Below are 17,276 nucleotides of genomic sequence, written 5' to 3' on the forward strand. Positions count from 1 at the left end.
TGCAGGGAGGGAAACCTGGGCTGGTGAGGGGCTCCTCAGCCTCTCAGAGGCTGCATTCCTCTGAGCCTCACTGGGAACCCAGCTCTAAGTCAGTGGCGCTTTTCTGATGGTTCCATCCAAAGGAACAAAAAGAGGGAAGCAGGAGTTTCACAGGTCATCTGACTACCAGTTCCATGGAACTTTCATACACCCACATAGACTGTAGAACTGTTTCCAAGGCAGTATCTGGGTTAGGGTGTTTCTGCCTCCCCACCCATTTTATCTCTTGGTTCATCACGTCTTTATTCCTGTCTGCCCACTTGCTGCCATTTATCGAGATTACTCAGATCCGTAGCTCATAGTAAAAAAAAAAAAAAGGAGCAGCAGTGAGGCTGTACTGGGCTCGTGAAGGGGGCGGGGGGTCGTGAGCCAGTGTGCAGCGCCCCCCGGCCCCGTCTCCGGACAGGCATGTTTCTCCTGATGAATTTCAGCTGCAGGGTGGAGACACAGGCGGTGACTGTGAGCTCGCTCGCTCGCTCTGGGGCTTAGCCCTGTCGCTAAGCGGCTGGTGATCCCGCAAGGCCCCTCAGCTCGCTAACCCTCACTTTCATCACCTGAAAAGTGAGAGGATTAGAGATGATTGCCAAGGACCGTGTCCCCCAGTTTTGCACTAGGCTGTGAGCTTCTTGAGGGCAGAGCCCCTCACTTCCTCACTGCTGCAATCCCCGCCCCACGCCGGGTTTGTTAAACCATCTAAACTGGTCCTATCCTTAGGGCCCCTGTAGAGGAGCCATGCTCTTTCCTGCCTGGGAGGTGAACACTGTCCACTGAGGGACACACTAGGAAGCACAGCTCAACAACTCTTTTTTAAAGAACCGTGGAGGTAGATTCATTTTCCCCATTTGACTTGATGGCTCCGCCTTTGAAGCTCAGCCTGTAACGTCTGCAGCGCTTCCAGGCTGGAGAGGCTTTGAACAGCTGCCAGTGAAACTCTAAGTGAGAAACTCAAGCCATTGATTGTGATGATTCGAGTGATGGGAGGGTCCGAGGTACCATGTGGTCTGTGCCAAGGAAGAGCAGGACAGTTACCTGAGCCCGGGAAACTTGCACAGGGTTCCGGAAGACTGTCCAGAGCACGGAGGGGTGGCAAGGCGGTGTGGTCAGGGACCCTTTGTAGCGGTAGTACTGCTCAGGCCTCTCCGGCAGCAGCTCCTCAATGCTGAAACCCGGGATGTGCACCTCTTGGCCTGGGGACACACGTTGGGGAGGTGATGTTGCCTTGCTCCCCAGAGCAGAGGTGCAGCCGAGCATATGACTGAGCCTGGAAACGTGAGCTAGCCCTGTTCTGAGCCATCTGATTCAAGGGCCTGGTCACAGTGCCCCTCTGTGCACTGCTCTTCAGCTCATACAAGGGCAAATGAGCATCCAAGGAGCCCTCACCTTTGTACTTTACATCTGGAAGGTGACTGAAGATCTTGTCATATGATGGATTGGAGGAGCCCATCTGCAACAGAGATGGAGCAGGTTGAATGGGGACAGAATTCCATAGGCTGAGCCTGGCTCGACAACTCCTGATGGAAGGGCTCTGCTGTCGGTGTGGGGTTAGCACTGTGAGGTCCCCTCCAGAGGGTACACTTTCCCGGGACAAGTATGATGGACTACTAGGCTGTTAGGGGGTGGTTGTCATGGGAAGAGGGAAGGCCCTCTTGCATCTCAGGATGTCCTATTTGCAGCTGAAGGCTTCAGTGCTCCTAATTATCCGGCTATGAGCCTGAAGGCCACACCTAGCATGTTCTCTAACCAGAACTTAAGGGAGCTTGAGTTCATGCAGGCCAAGACAGGCAAGTAAGTACGTTGAGAAATGGTGTACATGCTGTTTCATTGGGGAAAAATGCAAGCGAATCAGGAGATATGTCCATTTTCTGGAATTAAGGAAAGAACTCATTCTGGGATCTATATAAAGGATGGAGCGTGGATGCTGGGAATTGTATCAAGAAAGAGTTCAGGCATCTGATGGGACAGCAGTGAATGATCCCACCCCCCAGCCAGGTCCTATTCAACTGGGCGATTCCATGTTTATGCAATGGGGCTGGGGACTAGGACTAATTTTTCCAGTGTCACATAGGACATGCCCATTTCTACTATGGAGCCACAGAAAGTGCTGGCTCCTGGCTAAGAGGGAAGGAACCCTATGGGGAATAACCCCTGTGCTAGAGACAAGACAGAGCTGAAACGAAAGTGAGCCATGCACATCCAACACACAGGTGTGCATGGAACCAGAGGTCGAGTCTGATATTACCCTGACCTCAAATGTCACATAAGACCCTTGTCAACATCTCTTACCTCTATGAGAACAGCTAGGACAGCGAGGCCTTCTGGCTTGTCACTGGCGATGCTGGCGTTGGGGTACAGGTCTGAGTTGTAATAGACAATATGCAGCTGCCGTGGGAAAGATGAGGTGAGTTGCTGTCCATCGGGGGAGAGCAACTCGGGGGAAACTTTCACTTTTGCAGGAGACTGGAGTCCAATGGGAAGGACAGACCACCCCCACCCCCAGCTGGATTGGGCCTCTCAGACCCCTGGCTCACGGCCTCCCCAGTTCTCCCTGCTCTCTCCGTCCTCTAGGCTGCAAACTCCCCTCGGGCAGTCGATCCGTCTTATTCTCTCATTGTATCCCAGTATCTGCTATGGTCCTTGAAAAGGACCAGGCACACAGCAGATACTGAGTGAATGAATGAACACATGGGTTTCTGTACTAGCCGTGAGAAAGCCTGGATACTCTGGAGCACTGCTCCCTTCTGATTTCTCGTACTTATCCTGGAGCCTGGGGCAAAATGGCCCCATGTGGCTTGCTTCCTCAGCCTGGCCACTCTGTACTTGGTCTGGAAGCCCTGGGGGCTGAGGCAGTGAGCCTCCAACTGTGACTTAATTGTAACTGTACCCAGAGTGGGGAACCTACTTATCTCTCAGGTGGAAAAAATCACTACATGGCTTTTATAAAGGTTTTATCAGTCGTATTTTGAGACCCCCAAACCAAAAAATGTAGACTTTTACTTTTTCAAAACACCATTCTAAACTCATTTTTTCCCCCAAAGCAGAAATTACTTCTCATTATTAAAGTGAGGAAAAGAGAAGTTTTGGAGGAATTTTTGGGTTTAAAAAGTCTAGGTAAACTCTGATGAGTGATGTTGAGAATGAGGGAGGCTATACATGTGTTGGGGCAAAGGGTACACGGGAAATCTCTGTTCCTTCCTCTCAATTTTGCTGTGAACCTAAAATGCTTTAAAAAAAAGTCTTAAAAATTAAAAAAAATGTATAGGTAAGCATTAAAACATTCTTATGACAAACTCTAACAATATTTAACCTAATTTTTTAATCCTAAAAAATATATTTGATATATATTATTTTATATATTATATATATTATTTATATATATATTATATATATGATATGTATGTAAAATGTATTACCTGTCCTCCAAAACACTATATTGGTAGATAAATATACATATACATACATACATATACATATATATATATATAAAATCACATGTATTTTTGTTGATTCTTTGCTTCTTGGGACTATGACACATTGAGTTTTTTGTCTCTTGTTTTTCTTCATTAATCTCTTTTTCCATCTTATGTGGTTATAAATAGAATTCAAGCATATTTTAATGAATACAGGTCAGTGTTTCCTACTTTTCAAGTGGCCCCTTCTAATTTTTACAAATTGTATCAAATCGTTTCTTCTTTTAAACGGTCCTCTGTTAAGGGTTTCTTAGGGGCTCCTACTACAGCGTCCTTCTCCCCAAAGGATGTAGCCTGCCGCGTGGCCACACACCATCTTGGCCTGGCACTGACGTGCTTTGAGAGATGGTGCAGAAGTCTATGTGGCTAAAACCCCAAAAGTCCTAGAACCTCATTTCTTTTTATAGCTGACCTTTGAGCTGGTGTTCTCTTTTAGCACCTTTCTCACTGTGTTCAGATGAAGTCAAGAGGAAGACTAACACAACCAGAAGGGAATTCCTTCCTGAGAGGATTAAGAGAGTCTTCATATATAGACTCAATCCAGAGGAACTGCTACCCTTTCCAGCATCCTCCACAGAGCATCTGACACTAGGGCCACCTTGATGTATTTGCTCTATTATTGACATTTGCAGTCCTTCATCACCAAGCTCTGGGTCTGATGATGTGGTTTAATAGCAGAAAATACAATAACTAGAAATATTTTTAAATGTCCAAACCCTCTCAGCCTCCACACCCTAACTCCTTTACTCCTCATGGGGAAATAGAGGCCACCTCATTGCAGTTAGGCTGAAAGGAATTGTAGACTTGGAGGTTCAGAGAGGGTCCTGCTGTCTGAAATATGTGTACCCCCAGTAGGGCCATCCTACCAGGCCAGGATGATCGCCCCTCCTCACTGGTAACTCGATCTCTAATTAGCCTGAGACATTAAGCAATTATCAGTTAAGAACAGCGGAGAATGGTCATGTCATTATTTACCATGGGCTCCGCTGGCTGATCAGCAGCATCTATCTCCTTGTATTTATTGCCCTGTAAATGTTTAAAACCACCCCCCACCAAGTTCAGTCCCTTGGGAGCTCTGAAATGGAGCAGTTGAACCCCTGCCTGCCACTGCACACTTACAGTGCAGGGACAAAGCTCTGCTCCTCTTCCTGTCTCCTTTGGTATTTGCCATAGCACCTTAGGTGTTATAATGCTGTCATCCCTTGGTTTGCGGCCAAGTAGAAGAGTGACCCTGGACCCAGATCCCTAAGTTCCAAGCGTAACCCATGCCCAGGGAAAGGAAAGATGGGGTGGGAAATACCTATGCAAACAGCATGGTGTGTGGAGAGACTGAGGATTCAGGGGAGCCATTAGCCCAGTATGATCCGGCAGTGGGATGGGCCAGCCAGGCAAGCTTGGTGGGATGTTAATCTGCGCAGGCAGAAGGGTGACGTCTAGAAATGGGGAGTGTGTGTCCCACTGTGCCACCCTGCGAGCTCTGCCTTTGGAGCAGCATCACTCAGTAAGGACATAAACTCAGCACGTCCAGGGGAGGAAGGGGACCAGGACACACAGAAGACACCACCCCGCCCCATGCCCTGATCTTATCTGCACACCAGCCAAGGGGAAGGACACCAGACCACCCACCGCCGGGGAGCCTCGGCAAGCCGGGCCACCCCACTCACCTCGGCGGCAAAGTGCTTCCCACCAATAGTGTGCTCGGAGCCGTGGGGGTCGTTCCGGTCCCCCCAGTGCAGGTGCAGCTGTGAGGCGTTGTAGCGGGCCCCGAGGCCCTGGATTTGCATGTCCTTGGGCAATTTCAGCTTCACTGCAGGGTGCAGAAAGGCAGTCTTCAGATCCCTGGCCAGCTGAGTGATGCCTGAGAGCAGTCAAGCAGGCATCACCTGCCCAGGGCCCACAGGGGGCAGGTGAATGCAGCGAGGTGGGGACCAGGGAGATGCAGCCTGCAGGTCGGAAACCTGGGCTCTTTCCCTAAGAATATCCCCCTTTCACTAAAGCAATTCCAGCACCTTCTTGGTTCCCCTTGGAACCAGTGATGGCAGGAACTAATATAGACCAATGGATGAATGTTTATTTACATATCCATATATTACACGCTTGGCTGTAAAGTGAAGCTGTAATGAAGTGTCTGCCAAGCATCTACTCTGTTCTGGATCCCAGTATACATCATCTGTCTTCACAGTACCCATCAGTGTGCCCATTTTCCAGGGGAAACCTCAAGGAGGTTAAAATTCTTATCCAGGATCTCATGACTCCTAAGTGGTCAAACCAGGATTCAAATTCAGGTTGATGTGGCCCCACAGCCTGGGCAAGCCCCCCAATGAACGGTGTGGCCCCTTGAGTCATTCATGATGCCCCAGAATCCACTCCCGCACCACATCCGATGGGCCAAGGGGCTCAGGTCTGTCCCCTCTCCCATCGCAAGAGGTGTGCTTCTTCTGAGATGTACTCCCCTGGCATGACTGCCTGAGCCCAGGGCCTGCAGTGAGCATCCCCGGAGAGAGTGGTCTGAGCACCCCTCGAGGGCTCCCCTTGTGCCCCTTCCTGGGGGCCTCAGCCGCGCCCCCTGCGCTCCCAGCAGACGGCGGAGGCTGGGGCGCTGAGGGGAGCTCAGACACCCTGGCAGCTCTCAGAGGTCTCTCCCCCACCTGAATGGCCATTGTTGGTCAGGATGAACGGCTGGTTGGCAGACGCGTTGTAGCCCTGGAAGGCGAGGGGCCCAAGGCTGGCGTTGTACTGGAGGATGTCGCCGTGCAGGTCTATGGGGGACTGCAGCAGGCCCCCGCACGACGGGTAGTTCTTGGACCAGTTCTTCTCCCCGTCGGGACCTGGAAGGGGAGATTCAAGTCCATGACTTTATCAGGTTTCCACCAAAGTTTCTTCCTCCCCTCTAATTCTGTGTGCAATACAGTTACTCCTTTTCTGTTCTGTTCTTCATCCCCAGAGGTATATTCTGCAGGGCCCAAAGATCTCAGCCTACAGAATCAGGTCACGCAAAGGCCTCCAGACCATTTGCTCTTGAAGTGATGTGGGGGTAGGAGGGCCAGAGCGGCCCCATGGCAGGGACTCTGCTTTATACTGTACGTTGTTCGTATTTCGCCCAGTGCACACCCACTCTACGTGAAGAACCCGTGCCTTTCAGCAATTTAGTACCTGTTTACACAACACCTACACGAGCAGGTATTTCTCTGGGTCTTGGGGCTGCCAGATCGCCCCCAACAATAGTGTCCTGGCTTGCCCAAACTTGCATGCTAGTGGGAAAGAATTTTTTTTTAATTACAAAACATTTTTTTTCAGAGGCTAAGGAAAACTTTGTTTTATTATGATGTTCAAGCTCAGTATAAAACCTACGGCTCTCTTTCCTTTGGTGCTTTTTAAAATTGAAATATAGTTGTATACAATATTATATAATGATTTATAACTTTTAAAGGTTATGCTCCATTTATAGTTATTATAAAATATGGGCTATATTCCTTGTGTTGTACAATATATCCTTGTAGCTTATTTTATACCTAACAGTTTGCACCTTTTGCCCCCTTCCCCTATATATTGCTCTCCCCTCTTCCCTCTCCTGGTGGGGAAGAATTTAATTAATCCGCTGGGACGTCCCACATTGGAAAAATTGTGTCTGACTGACTGCAGCTCCAGGTGGGTCTTTGAGGCTGGTGGTTTACAGATAAGATCTTCCTGACAGGAAAGCCTTAAAGACATTGACTCTGAATACCTTCATTTAGGGTAGGTATAGATCCCCCAACCTGATAGGGATGCTTGAAAAATATCAACTAATTACAGGCCCAGAGTCACAGATCTAAATGCAGTGTTTATGCTGGGGGAAAGTATGACAATATTACAAATGAATCATTACAATCTAATTGACAAACTAGCAGTGAGGAGGAGCCGTCTTAAAAAAAAAATCCTCCAGGGCTCAGGCTTCTTGCTAACTACCAGGTAATAGTCCTTCCTCTGGAAATGAAAATAAACAATCCATTCCTGTGTTCGGATGAACTTTCTTACTCCCACAGGGAAAAGTCTTCAAAGAATGTAAAGCTATGTTTAAAAGATTATCTCCCATGGTAATTAAATGGATTTTCAAGCTGAGGTTTCTCCAGAAAAGCAAATAATTGGCCTGTTGTGGCTTGTTAGAGTAGAGCATGGTGCCCTGTGGGCTCTCTTGGAGTTAGGAACCAAGGTTTGCCACCTGGACTTCATTCATCAGCATTTCAACAGGAGGAGAGGTGTTGACTGGAGCAGGGGGAAGGAACCCCACTTTTTCCAGGCGCCCTCCCGCAGCCCACAGCACTGTTTCACAAGAGTGTGTGTTGTGTGCACTGACTCCCCGGAATCCCCATTCCCTGCACCCTGTTCTCTAACTAGGGGACCTCACCTGAGAGTCGCGAGAGTCAGAGGCAAAACTTGGTGCCCACATTCATTTAAAATGCTGTGAGGAGCTGGTCCTAGGTCTGGACACACACAGTAGAACCCTACTGATTTTTCAGGCTGTCAACCTTTGGATATCCCTTTTTTAAAAAAGTTGAAGTATAGTCGATTTACAATGTTGTGTTAGTTTCTGGTGTACAGCATGGGGATGCAGTTGCGTGCGCGCGCGCGCACACACACACACACACACACACACACACACAGATTCTCTGTCATTATAGGTTAACTATAAGATTTTAAATATAGTTCCCTATGCTATATAGGAGGACTTCGTTGTTCGTCTGTTTTATCTATAGTAGTTAGTATCTGCAAATCCCAACCTCTCAATTTATCCCTCCCCTGCTTTGTTCCCTTGGCTATACCTTTTCAGAAATGTTGGAGCTTAAAGGGAATTTCCAAATCTCTGGTCCAACCCCTCCCTGGACACCAATTTTCTCAACTCCCCCATGTCAGGGTTTCCACTGAACTATATTGTTTTTATTTCCACGGCCTCAAAGCCCTGGGCCCAAGACAACTAAACTCACTACACCAAGACGGCGTCCGGGGGAGAGGGAAGCTGGAGGACACCCAAGCAGTCACTCCAGGAGACAAACTGGAGTAGGACAGTCACTTAGCTGAGGGGGCAAAACTGAATTCCTTAGAGACAGCAGGGAGCAGAGGTGAAGCAGGCAGGAGGTACCATGCAAACCCGGAGGGTCTGGAAGAGGCACAGCTGCCAGGTGGCAAGGCTTCCACAGTGAGGCTGTCAGCATTTTCTCAACTCACAACACTGCCTCGGCGCGCAGCCAGGGTGGCAGAGGCTGCCAGTCAGGTGCGAATGGAAAAACTCAGGAAGCGAAGAGGGGTGACCAAGAGGAGAGTTCCCCTTGCACACAAGGCTAAAGGGAATTGAGCAAGAAGAGTTTTCTTTTCCCAAAGCATGGGTTCCAAAAGGTTTCATGAAGAGGGGCCTGGGACATCCCATTTTCATCTCTGTGAGCCCACGTGGTGATAAGGGTCACACACATGATCGGCATTTAGTAAACTTTTCCCCAAAGAATGAAAGACTCCAAAGAACAGAGAGCTTGGGAAAAGGTTATCAGAAGGAATTTTTCTTTTTCTCTTTTGTCCTAAATACTCTTTCTTGGAAGTTGGTCAGATTAGGTATTTGGGAGCAGGAAAGATTAACGATACAAAAAGCAAACAGATCAGAGGTGGTAAAACCTTCCTAGCAAAGGGAAGCAGCTGTATCGGACCCGAGAGCCCGGGGCCCCAGATGCGGGCACCAGCCGTCCCACCACCACCTCCGTGAGTGACCTCAGGCAGGCCACATTCCCTGCCCGGGTCTCCTTTGCCCTTAGCCAAAAAAAAAAAAGGAAGGGTTGGACACTATGTTCTGGAAGAACCCTTCCAACTTTCAAACTCAGATTTATTAAGAGTCCCAGGACAAGCATTTTCACCTCTGCATCAGGCGAGCTGGAAGGAGTTGGAGAGAATCACTCATGCCGGGGCAGCTCCTGGGCATGCGCCGGGGTGCCCAGTGGGAACCAGCTGGCGGGAGAGTGGGCCGCCCAGGGCATCCGGAGCCTGCTGCCTGTCCTGGCCGCCGACCACCGGGGGCGCCATCTTCCTCCTCCTCCTCCTCATTACTATCACTATTACTACTTTAGGAGTTTGGGTCCTTACAACTCTACAACTCTGCGGGGTCAAGGCAAGAATTGCCCCATTTTGTAGATGCAAAATTGAGATTAAGTGATTTGCCCTAAGATGGATTTGGACTTATTTACAGAGTTACTTGCCTGGGTCACGGGACTTCCATGCCTCCTGTTTCAGTGTTTATCCCGGAGATTTTGTGCAGCCTGTATCCTCCCTCTCCCATCATCTCCTTGAAGGCAAAGACCACGTCTCATTCATCCCTGCTTTGCCCACCGTGCCTGGCAGGGAGCAGGCCCTCACACGTTTACTGCGCTGGGTTCTCCTGCTAACTGTGGGCTCGTTTCCTCTCCAGGGAGGCACACCTCAGTTAATCCCCCTCATCTCTCTATTCCCTCACGTGATTTTTGTTTTCTCCTATCAAAAAAGAAAAATGATGTCCCTTGCTCAAGTTCAAAATCGACCCTCCGAGCTCTCCAGCATCCCTACAGGAGGTTTTGTTCTGTTTGGGACCACTCATTGCAAAAGAAATCCAGTGGCTGGCCTGTAGTCCCGGGGGACAGCCTGCCTATAGGGGGCTCCACTGCCCTTCACGGGCCCGTCCACCAGTGTGTGATGGCTGTGTCCCCTTCTTGCACGGCTGGAGACATTGTCAGGGCAGCCACCTGTCTCTGTGGCTTGTGAGTGAGGGAGAGAGGTGCCATATGTGTGGGCACCAGGATGCCCCAGATCAGGGGTGTCGGCCACGGGCTCCTCTCTGCCCCCCATCCTCTGCGTGGGCAACATGGGGCTCGATGCTGCGATGACACTGCCCTCTCACTGGCGGCTACAACCCAGGCTGTAACTTTTTTCCAACTCATTCTCTGCTTTCACACTTAAGCCAAGTGCTCTGATGCCAGAAAACCTCTCCTGGGACGGACTCTTTCTGAAGAAGCATTTATTTCCAGCTACAGTGAAAATGTGACTTTTCTCTTGAGTTATGACTTTGCCTTTTCTGTGGATTGGCTCCCTCCCACAATCATGATAAAAGAGATCATGTTTATCTTCTAGTTTGTTTTTCCAACTAAAATCAAGGCATTATTTCTTTCCAGTTCATGAATTTCTCTGTTTTAGGCAAAACAGGAGTGGACCAAATTTCTGTTTTGAATTGTAACAAGAGACGAACATGGCACAGTTCAGAATGCCTCTCGTGACTTCCACCTGGGCATCACTGAGACCCAAGAGTGCAAGACTGACGCTACCTGAGGACTTGACTTTTTCGGGGAAAATGTCTAATGCACGCAAAGGTAGAGAAAAGAGCAAAATGAACCCCACGTCCCCCAGCTTTGCTAACTAACAGTTCACAGCCAACCCGGCCTCATCTCTGCCGCACCCACTCTCCCCCGTCCCTGGATAATTCTGTAACAAATCCGGATATACTTCATCTGTATATATTTCAGTATGTCTCTAAATCATAAGGACCCTTAAAACAAAAGCACGTTACCATTACCACACTTAAAAAGTTAACAAGTCCCTAATAGTATCAAATCCAGTCAGAATTCAGATTTTTCCAGTTATCTCATGTCTTTTTAATGGTTATTTGTGAAATTCAGGATTCAGAGAAGGTCCACAGGGTGCAGTTGGTTGCTATGTTATGGACTAGATCTCAGTCTGGGGGGTGGGAGGCTAAGCCTCGTCGGAGGACAACTGGCCCCACTCTTTTTAAAATCTTTAAAAAATTTTTTTTTATCTAAATATAGTTGATTCCCAATATTGTATTAATTTCAAGTGTATAGCAAAGTGATTCAGTTATACATGTATATATATATTCCTTTTCAGATTCTTTTCCATTATAGGTTATTAGAAGATATTGGATATAGTTCCCTGTGCTCTACAGTAGGACCTTGTTGTTCATCTCTTTTATATATAGCAGCGTGTATGTTAATCCCAAACTCCTAATTTATCCCTCCCCCCCAACCCCCTTCCCCTTTGGTAACCATAGTTTGTTTTCTATGTCTGTGAGTCTGTTTCTGTTTTATAAATGTTCATTTGTGTCCTTTTAGATTCCACATCGTGTGGTATTTTTCTTTCTCTTTCTGGCTTCACTTAGTCTGACAATCTCCAGGTCCATCCATGTTGCACAAATGGCATTATTCTATTCTTTCTCTATGGCTGAGTGGTATTCCATTGTGCAAATATACCACAACTTCTTTATCCAGTCATCTGTCCATAGACATTTAGGTTGCTTCCATGTCTTGTTTACTGTAAACAGTGCTTCTATGAACATGGGGTGCAGGTGTCTTTTCAAGTTAGAGTTTTCTCTAGGTGTAACTGGCCCCACTCTCCCAAGGCTCAAAATCTCCAAGCCAGCCCAGCTCAGTCCATCCTTTGCCCTCAGGGTGGATCACTGAGCCTCAAGTTTCCATCACCACCACCACCCTGGGTTGGCCCTCCCCATATCACAGTGCAGAGGCTCCCCAAGGGTCCCTGCCCCAGCCTTTCCTATTGCCTGCCAGGCCCCTTTCTTGTTGCAATCAGATTTAACCAGGAGTAGGCCGGCTCCCGTGACACCACCCATCCTTTCTCCATAGCATGCCTTGCCTGGCCCCCTGCCGCACCCCCCCCCCCCAATACAACAAAGCAAAGCCACAGCCATCTTCCACAGCATCCGCCTGTCAAGGCCTTCAAAAGCCCTCACACCCTCCCCGATTCACCCCCCTGGTCAGGCCGGCTCCCCCATCCTCAGGGCAGGCTGTGCCCACCAACTTTCACAGATGCTCTTAGGCTAAAATTTTGCTTAAAATGCCTTCTTCTTTCCTCTTCACCTTCCCAAATCTTTTTTACCTTCAAAGTCCAGCTCCAGTCCTGGGAAAGCTACCAGCTTTCCGCCTGCCTTGAACTCCAAGGCTTACCTCTCCAGCTTCCCACAGTGCCTTGATTTGTCATTTAACCACCTCACCTGTGACTGTCATCATAAACTTGCTCCAGACCAGAACTCTGTCTGCAAGTTTAGAAGGGCTTTGGAAGACAAGAACTTTTTGTCACATTCCTCCCTCATGTCTGAGCACATAGTGGTACTTACTAAACACTTAATGAATTGATTTGGAGGGTTTCTTAAGCTCATTTCAGAAATCTAAGCATAAGGAGATGAGAGAAGAGTGCGCGCGCGCTTCTGCATGTGTATGTATGTGTGCATCGCGTGTGTATGCGTGCATGTGCATGTGTGTGTGCGCACGTGTGTGGTGGTGGTTTTAGGAAGATGAAGTGACAGAACTATTTTCTGTTTTTTAATGGAGAGACTTGAGCACACTTCCATGCAGGAGGAAAGGGGAGTGGAGAGGAAGGATGATTCCAGGAGAAGGAGGGGCTGGTGCATGGGGTGTGGCCCCAGGTGGGGAGGCGAGGACCCGGCCAGCAGAGATAGGAATTCACTCTGGGCTGAAGGTGGCATTCAGTAAATGTTTGATGACTGGATCAGACAAGACTGCTGAAGCCTTCCTGGAAAGGAAACCCATCGAGTGAAACACCCAGTCAGAAATCCTGGAACTCAGCAGGCCTGCAAATGTGATCAAAGAGGATTGGCCATGGGAAGACAGGCTGTCTGAGATGCACGCAGCCAGGGTACACCCATGAGCCTAAAAATGTCAGTGTGATTTTTAACAAATGAACTTATATTTGCCTATTTTCTTAATACACCTTGTATCTTTTTTTTTAATTGAAGTATAGTCGGTTTAAAATGTGTCAGTTTTTGATGTACAGCATAATGTTTTAGTCATACATGTACATACATATATTCCTTTTCATATTCTTTTCCATTATAAGTTACTGCAAGATATTGGCTATATTTCCCTGTGCTATACAGTAGAAAGTTGTTGTTTATCTATTTTATATATAGTAGTTTGTATCAGCAAATCTTGAACTCCCAGTTTATTCCTTCTACCCCTCCCCCCTGGTAACCGTAAGTTTGTTTTCTAGGTCTGTGAGTCTCTCTGTTTTATAAATAAGTTCATTTGTGTCATTTTTTAGATTCCACGTGAGTAATATCATATGGTATTTTTCTTTCTCTTTCTGGCTTACTTCACTTAGAATGATGATCCCTAGGTCCATCCACATTGCTGCAAATGGCATTATTTTATTCTTTTTTCTGGCTGAGTAGTATTCCATTGTGTGTGTGTGTGTGTGTGTGTGTGTGTGTGTGTGTGTACCACAGCTTCTTTATCCAATCATCTGTCAATGCACATTTAGGTTGCTTCCATGTCTTGGCTATTGTATATAGTGCTGCTGTGAACATTGGGGTGCTTGTATCTTTTCAAATTAGAGTTCCCTCAGATATATGCTCAGGAGTGAGGTTGCTGAATTACATGGTAAGTCTTATTTTTAGTTTTTTCAGGAATCTCCATACTGTTTTCCATAATGGCTGCACCAAACTACATTCCCACCAGTAGTGTAGGAGGGTTCTCTTGTCTGTACACCCTCTCTAGCATTTATCATTTGTGGATTTTTTAACGATGGCCATTCCGACCGGTGTGAGGTGAATACACCTTGTGTCTTGTTTTAAAGTTTAATTACAGAAAGTTTCAAAGTAAGTACAAAAATAAAGAGTATAATATAATGCCCCCAGGTACCCAGCTATTCATGACTAATTTAGTTTCATCCATGCCCCGACTCCATCCATTCCCACTCTGCTGGATTACTTTGAAGAAAATCTATGGATGCTTATATATAACTAAAGGTAAGAACTCTTTACAAATAACCACAATATCATCTTCACGTCTAAAAACTCTTAACAATAATTTCTTGATGTCATCAAATATCCAGTGCCTGTTCAGATTCCTCCAATTTTCTCACAAGTTTATGTAACAGTTTGTTTGAATCAGGGTCCAGATAAGATCCATGTATCATGACTGGTTAATATTTCCCATAATTGTCTTTTTATCTATGGGCCCTCCTTTTATATCTCTCCAACATGGGTGTATTTACATACGTATGTACAGACTCACTACTGCCTTGGGCAAACAGCAATTTATGCAAGTAAATGAGGGATAATTTTATTATTTTATAACCTGTTTGCAGACATGGCATAAGGGTAAGTAAAAAATTTATGGGCTGAGTCATTTCTTATACATTCAGGTTATGTAAATTACAGCATATATTGTAATAATAAAGGCATATAGAGCTCCTTAGAAGGCAAGACTATGCAAAGCCTGGTTCTGTTTGATTACTGTTTCTCACTGACCACACTTTCTCACTAACTGCATCCTGTGTGCTTAAGAATCACAACAATTTTAATGAAGATAAATATTGTTTGTAACTTGAACTATATTGATGAGTCTGGACCAAAAAAAAGTTCATTCATTATTATCCTGTTTTGAGGTTTGTCTTTTGGGTCCCTCAGACCTACCTGGCAACCCTGACAGTCATGGTAGCCACACGCCTGGGGTAGACCCCTTAGTGTCCGTGTGAACACTCAGGCGGTCAGCCACCTGGGCAGCTGGTCCTGGGACACTGTCTCCAGGGCACGTCTCTTTGGACTGGCTACCAAAATGCAGTCAGATCAAGGTTTACACATTCTAGATGCTGACACATCCTTTTTTCATCCAACAGTCAAAATTTTAGTACGATCAAATTTCTGATTAATCCCCACAGTTTGTTTTGTAAGGGGATCTGTCTATAATAAAAATATCCCTTATCTGGGCATGTATATTGATACGAAAATGATCACAGCTTGTGTATCAACTTTGAATACACATTTAATCAAATAGATTATGTTTGCAATTTTAAAAAATGAGTATTCAAATGTTGAATAAAGGAGGAAATCACTAAATAGCCTCCTTAGACTGCTATTTAATTTTCTTCATTGTGAATTTTTTTTATTAACAGCAACATTATTTATAATTGCCAAGGTATGGAAGCATCCCAAGTGCACATCAATAGATGAATGGATAAAGAAGATATGGCATATATATGCAATGGAATACAACTCACTCATAAGTGAATTTTTTTTAAATCGAAGTATAGTCAGTTTACAATGTTGTGTCAGTTTCTGGTGTATGGCATAATGCTTCAGTCATACAGATACAGATGTATATTCCTTTTCGTATTTTTTTGTTATAGGTTACTACAAGATATTGAATATAGTTCCCAGTGCTATACAGTAGAAACTCATTGTTGAATGCTATTTAATTTTGAAGTTAATTCATTCATTTCTTCAACAAACGTGCCTACCATGGGCCAGGCACTGTATTAGGTGTTGAAGATACAATGGAGAACACAACAGATCTGGTCTCTGGAACCACAGAGCTTACATCCCAGTGGAAAAGACTGATCATAACCACAAATAAGCAAATCAATACATACGTAAAATAAATACAGTCTGCAGCCAGTGCTATGAAGGAGATAAACAAGGGCTGTGATGGAGAAAAACGGAGGGACCACTGTGGACCAGGTGGTGCAGGCAGGCTTCTCAGAGGAGGTGCCATTGAAGTTGAGACTTAAAGAATGAGATTGAGGCCACCTGAGTCAAAGCTGAGGAAGGGCACTCCAAGGGGCCGGCACAGAGCACTCAGAGGCCTGCAGCAGCAGAGAGCTTTTGGGTGTGTGTGTGTGTGTGTGTGTGTGCGCACGCGTGTGTGTGCCGTAAAGACTCAGAAAGAACCTAGGTGTCATCTGGCTTCCCCTTGGCCAGGCTAGGTGATGCCCTGTGGCAAGGCTGAGTGGGAGTCATTCAGCACGGGCTCAGGTACACTCCTCTGTTCATTAAAAGGTCCTCCTTTTTGGGGGGCTGGGGCCCACCTCTCCTTGGGGGTCACCCATCCTCCGTGGTCCTTTGGCTGGAACCACAGAGAACACGAATAAGCCATAGGACCCCATTCAGAAGGGAAGGCGGCCTTTGTGTCCTCTCTAAATCCTCAGTACCACACATTCCCAGGATATTGTTAAGATGTAGCAATCACATTTAAAAATATGTAAAATATATACTTTACAGCCCCTGCAGTTCACTTCTGATTAGAAGATACATGGCTTCTTATAAAAGTCCAGTGGGTTCAGCCTGTCGGCAGTAAGGGGTTCCCACAGCAACTACCTTGGCTGGATTCTCGCCCCCTGAGCCGAAGGCCGCGTTCTGCTGACTCTGCCTGTTTTCTCGCCCATCAAGTGGAGAAGCATGGCCTCAAAGCCCGAGATCCTGCTTAGCAGGGAAGGAGGCTAGCGGGGGTGTGGGTTAATGATTGATGGATGAAGTCTTATGATTTTATTATAAACAGAGGCCAAGGGGCCAAACTGGCACTGAAGCTTTTTCTTTGTTAATGTTACAGGCGAATCAGAGACAGGGCAGAGAGCAGGAGCTCAAGGGTCGGGGGCTCATTATTTACAAAGCTTAAAGCTGGACTGCCACGGCAGGCCCATTTGTCTTCCTTGGATTTTATGTTACAGATTGGTAGAAATAGAAACGCTGACTGAAGATGCTCTAATCCACACTTGATATTGAATTTTTCTCTTTATTATTTCAACTTTTGTTTGGATCAGCTTGGGAGGGAGGAGACTGGGACTGAGTGAAGTCCTCCCAGGCCACCCTTTGGCATCCTTTCAGGTTTAGCCATGGCAGTGGGGCCAGTAATGCAGGCTGCACGTGAGAAGAGGCGAGCCGCTAGGCGGGACCACCGAGCCAGCCCTCTGCCAGCCCTGGGAAGGCCTTGCACTCCGCCTTGCCGTGTCTAGAGGGCC

At 46.8% G+C, this 17,276-nt stretch overlaps 1 protein-coding gene across 4 annotated transcripts in view; it reads right to left on the minus strand.

The window, feature by feature from the left end:
• CA12 (carbonic anhydrase 12) overlaps nucleotides 1–17,276 on the minus strand; it is a 57,505-nt gene that overhangs the window by 12,533 nt on the left and 27,696 nt on the right. For all 4 annotated transcript variants that reach the window (XM_010995031.3, XM_010995030.3, XM_010995029.3 and 1 more), the window contains exons 3-7: nucleotides 6,155–6,334; nucleotides 5,171–5,313; nucleotides 2,323–2,418; nucleotides 1,420–1,483; nucleotides 1,069–1,226 (exon numbers count right to left, since the gene is read on the minus strand). In XM_010995031.3, coding sequence (XP_010993333.1) covers nucleotides 1,069–1,226; nucleotides 1,420–1,483; nucleotides 2,323–2,418; nucleotides 5,171–5,313; nucleotides 6,155–6,334 — 641 coding nt within the window. The remainder of the gene's footprint in view (nucleotides 1–1,068; nucleotides 1,227–1,419; nucleotides 1,484–2,322; nucleotides 2,419–5,170; nucleotides 5,314–6,154; nucleotides 6,335–17,276) is intronic.

The sequence above is a fragment of the Camelus dromedarius genome, chromosome 5, assembly GCF_036321535.1.
Source record: "Camelus dromedarius isolate mCamDro1 chromosome 5, mCamDro1.pat, whole genome shotgun sequence".
Classification (NCBI taxonomy): Eukaryota; Metazoa; Chordata; class Mammalia; order Artiodactyla; family Camelidae; genus Camelus; species Camelus dromedarius.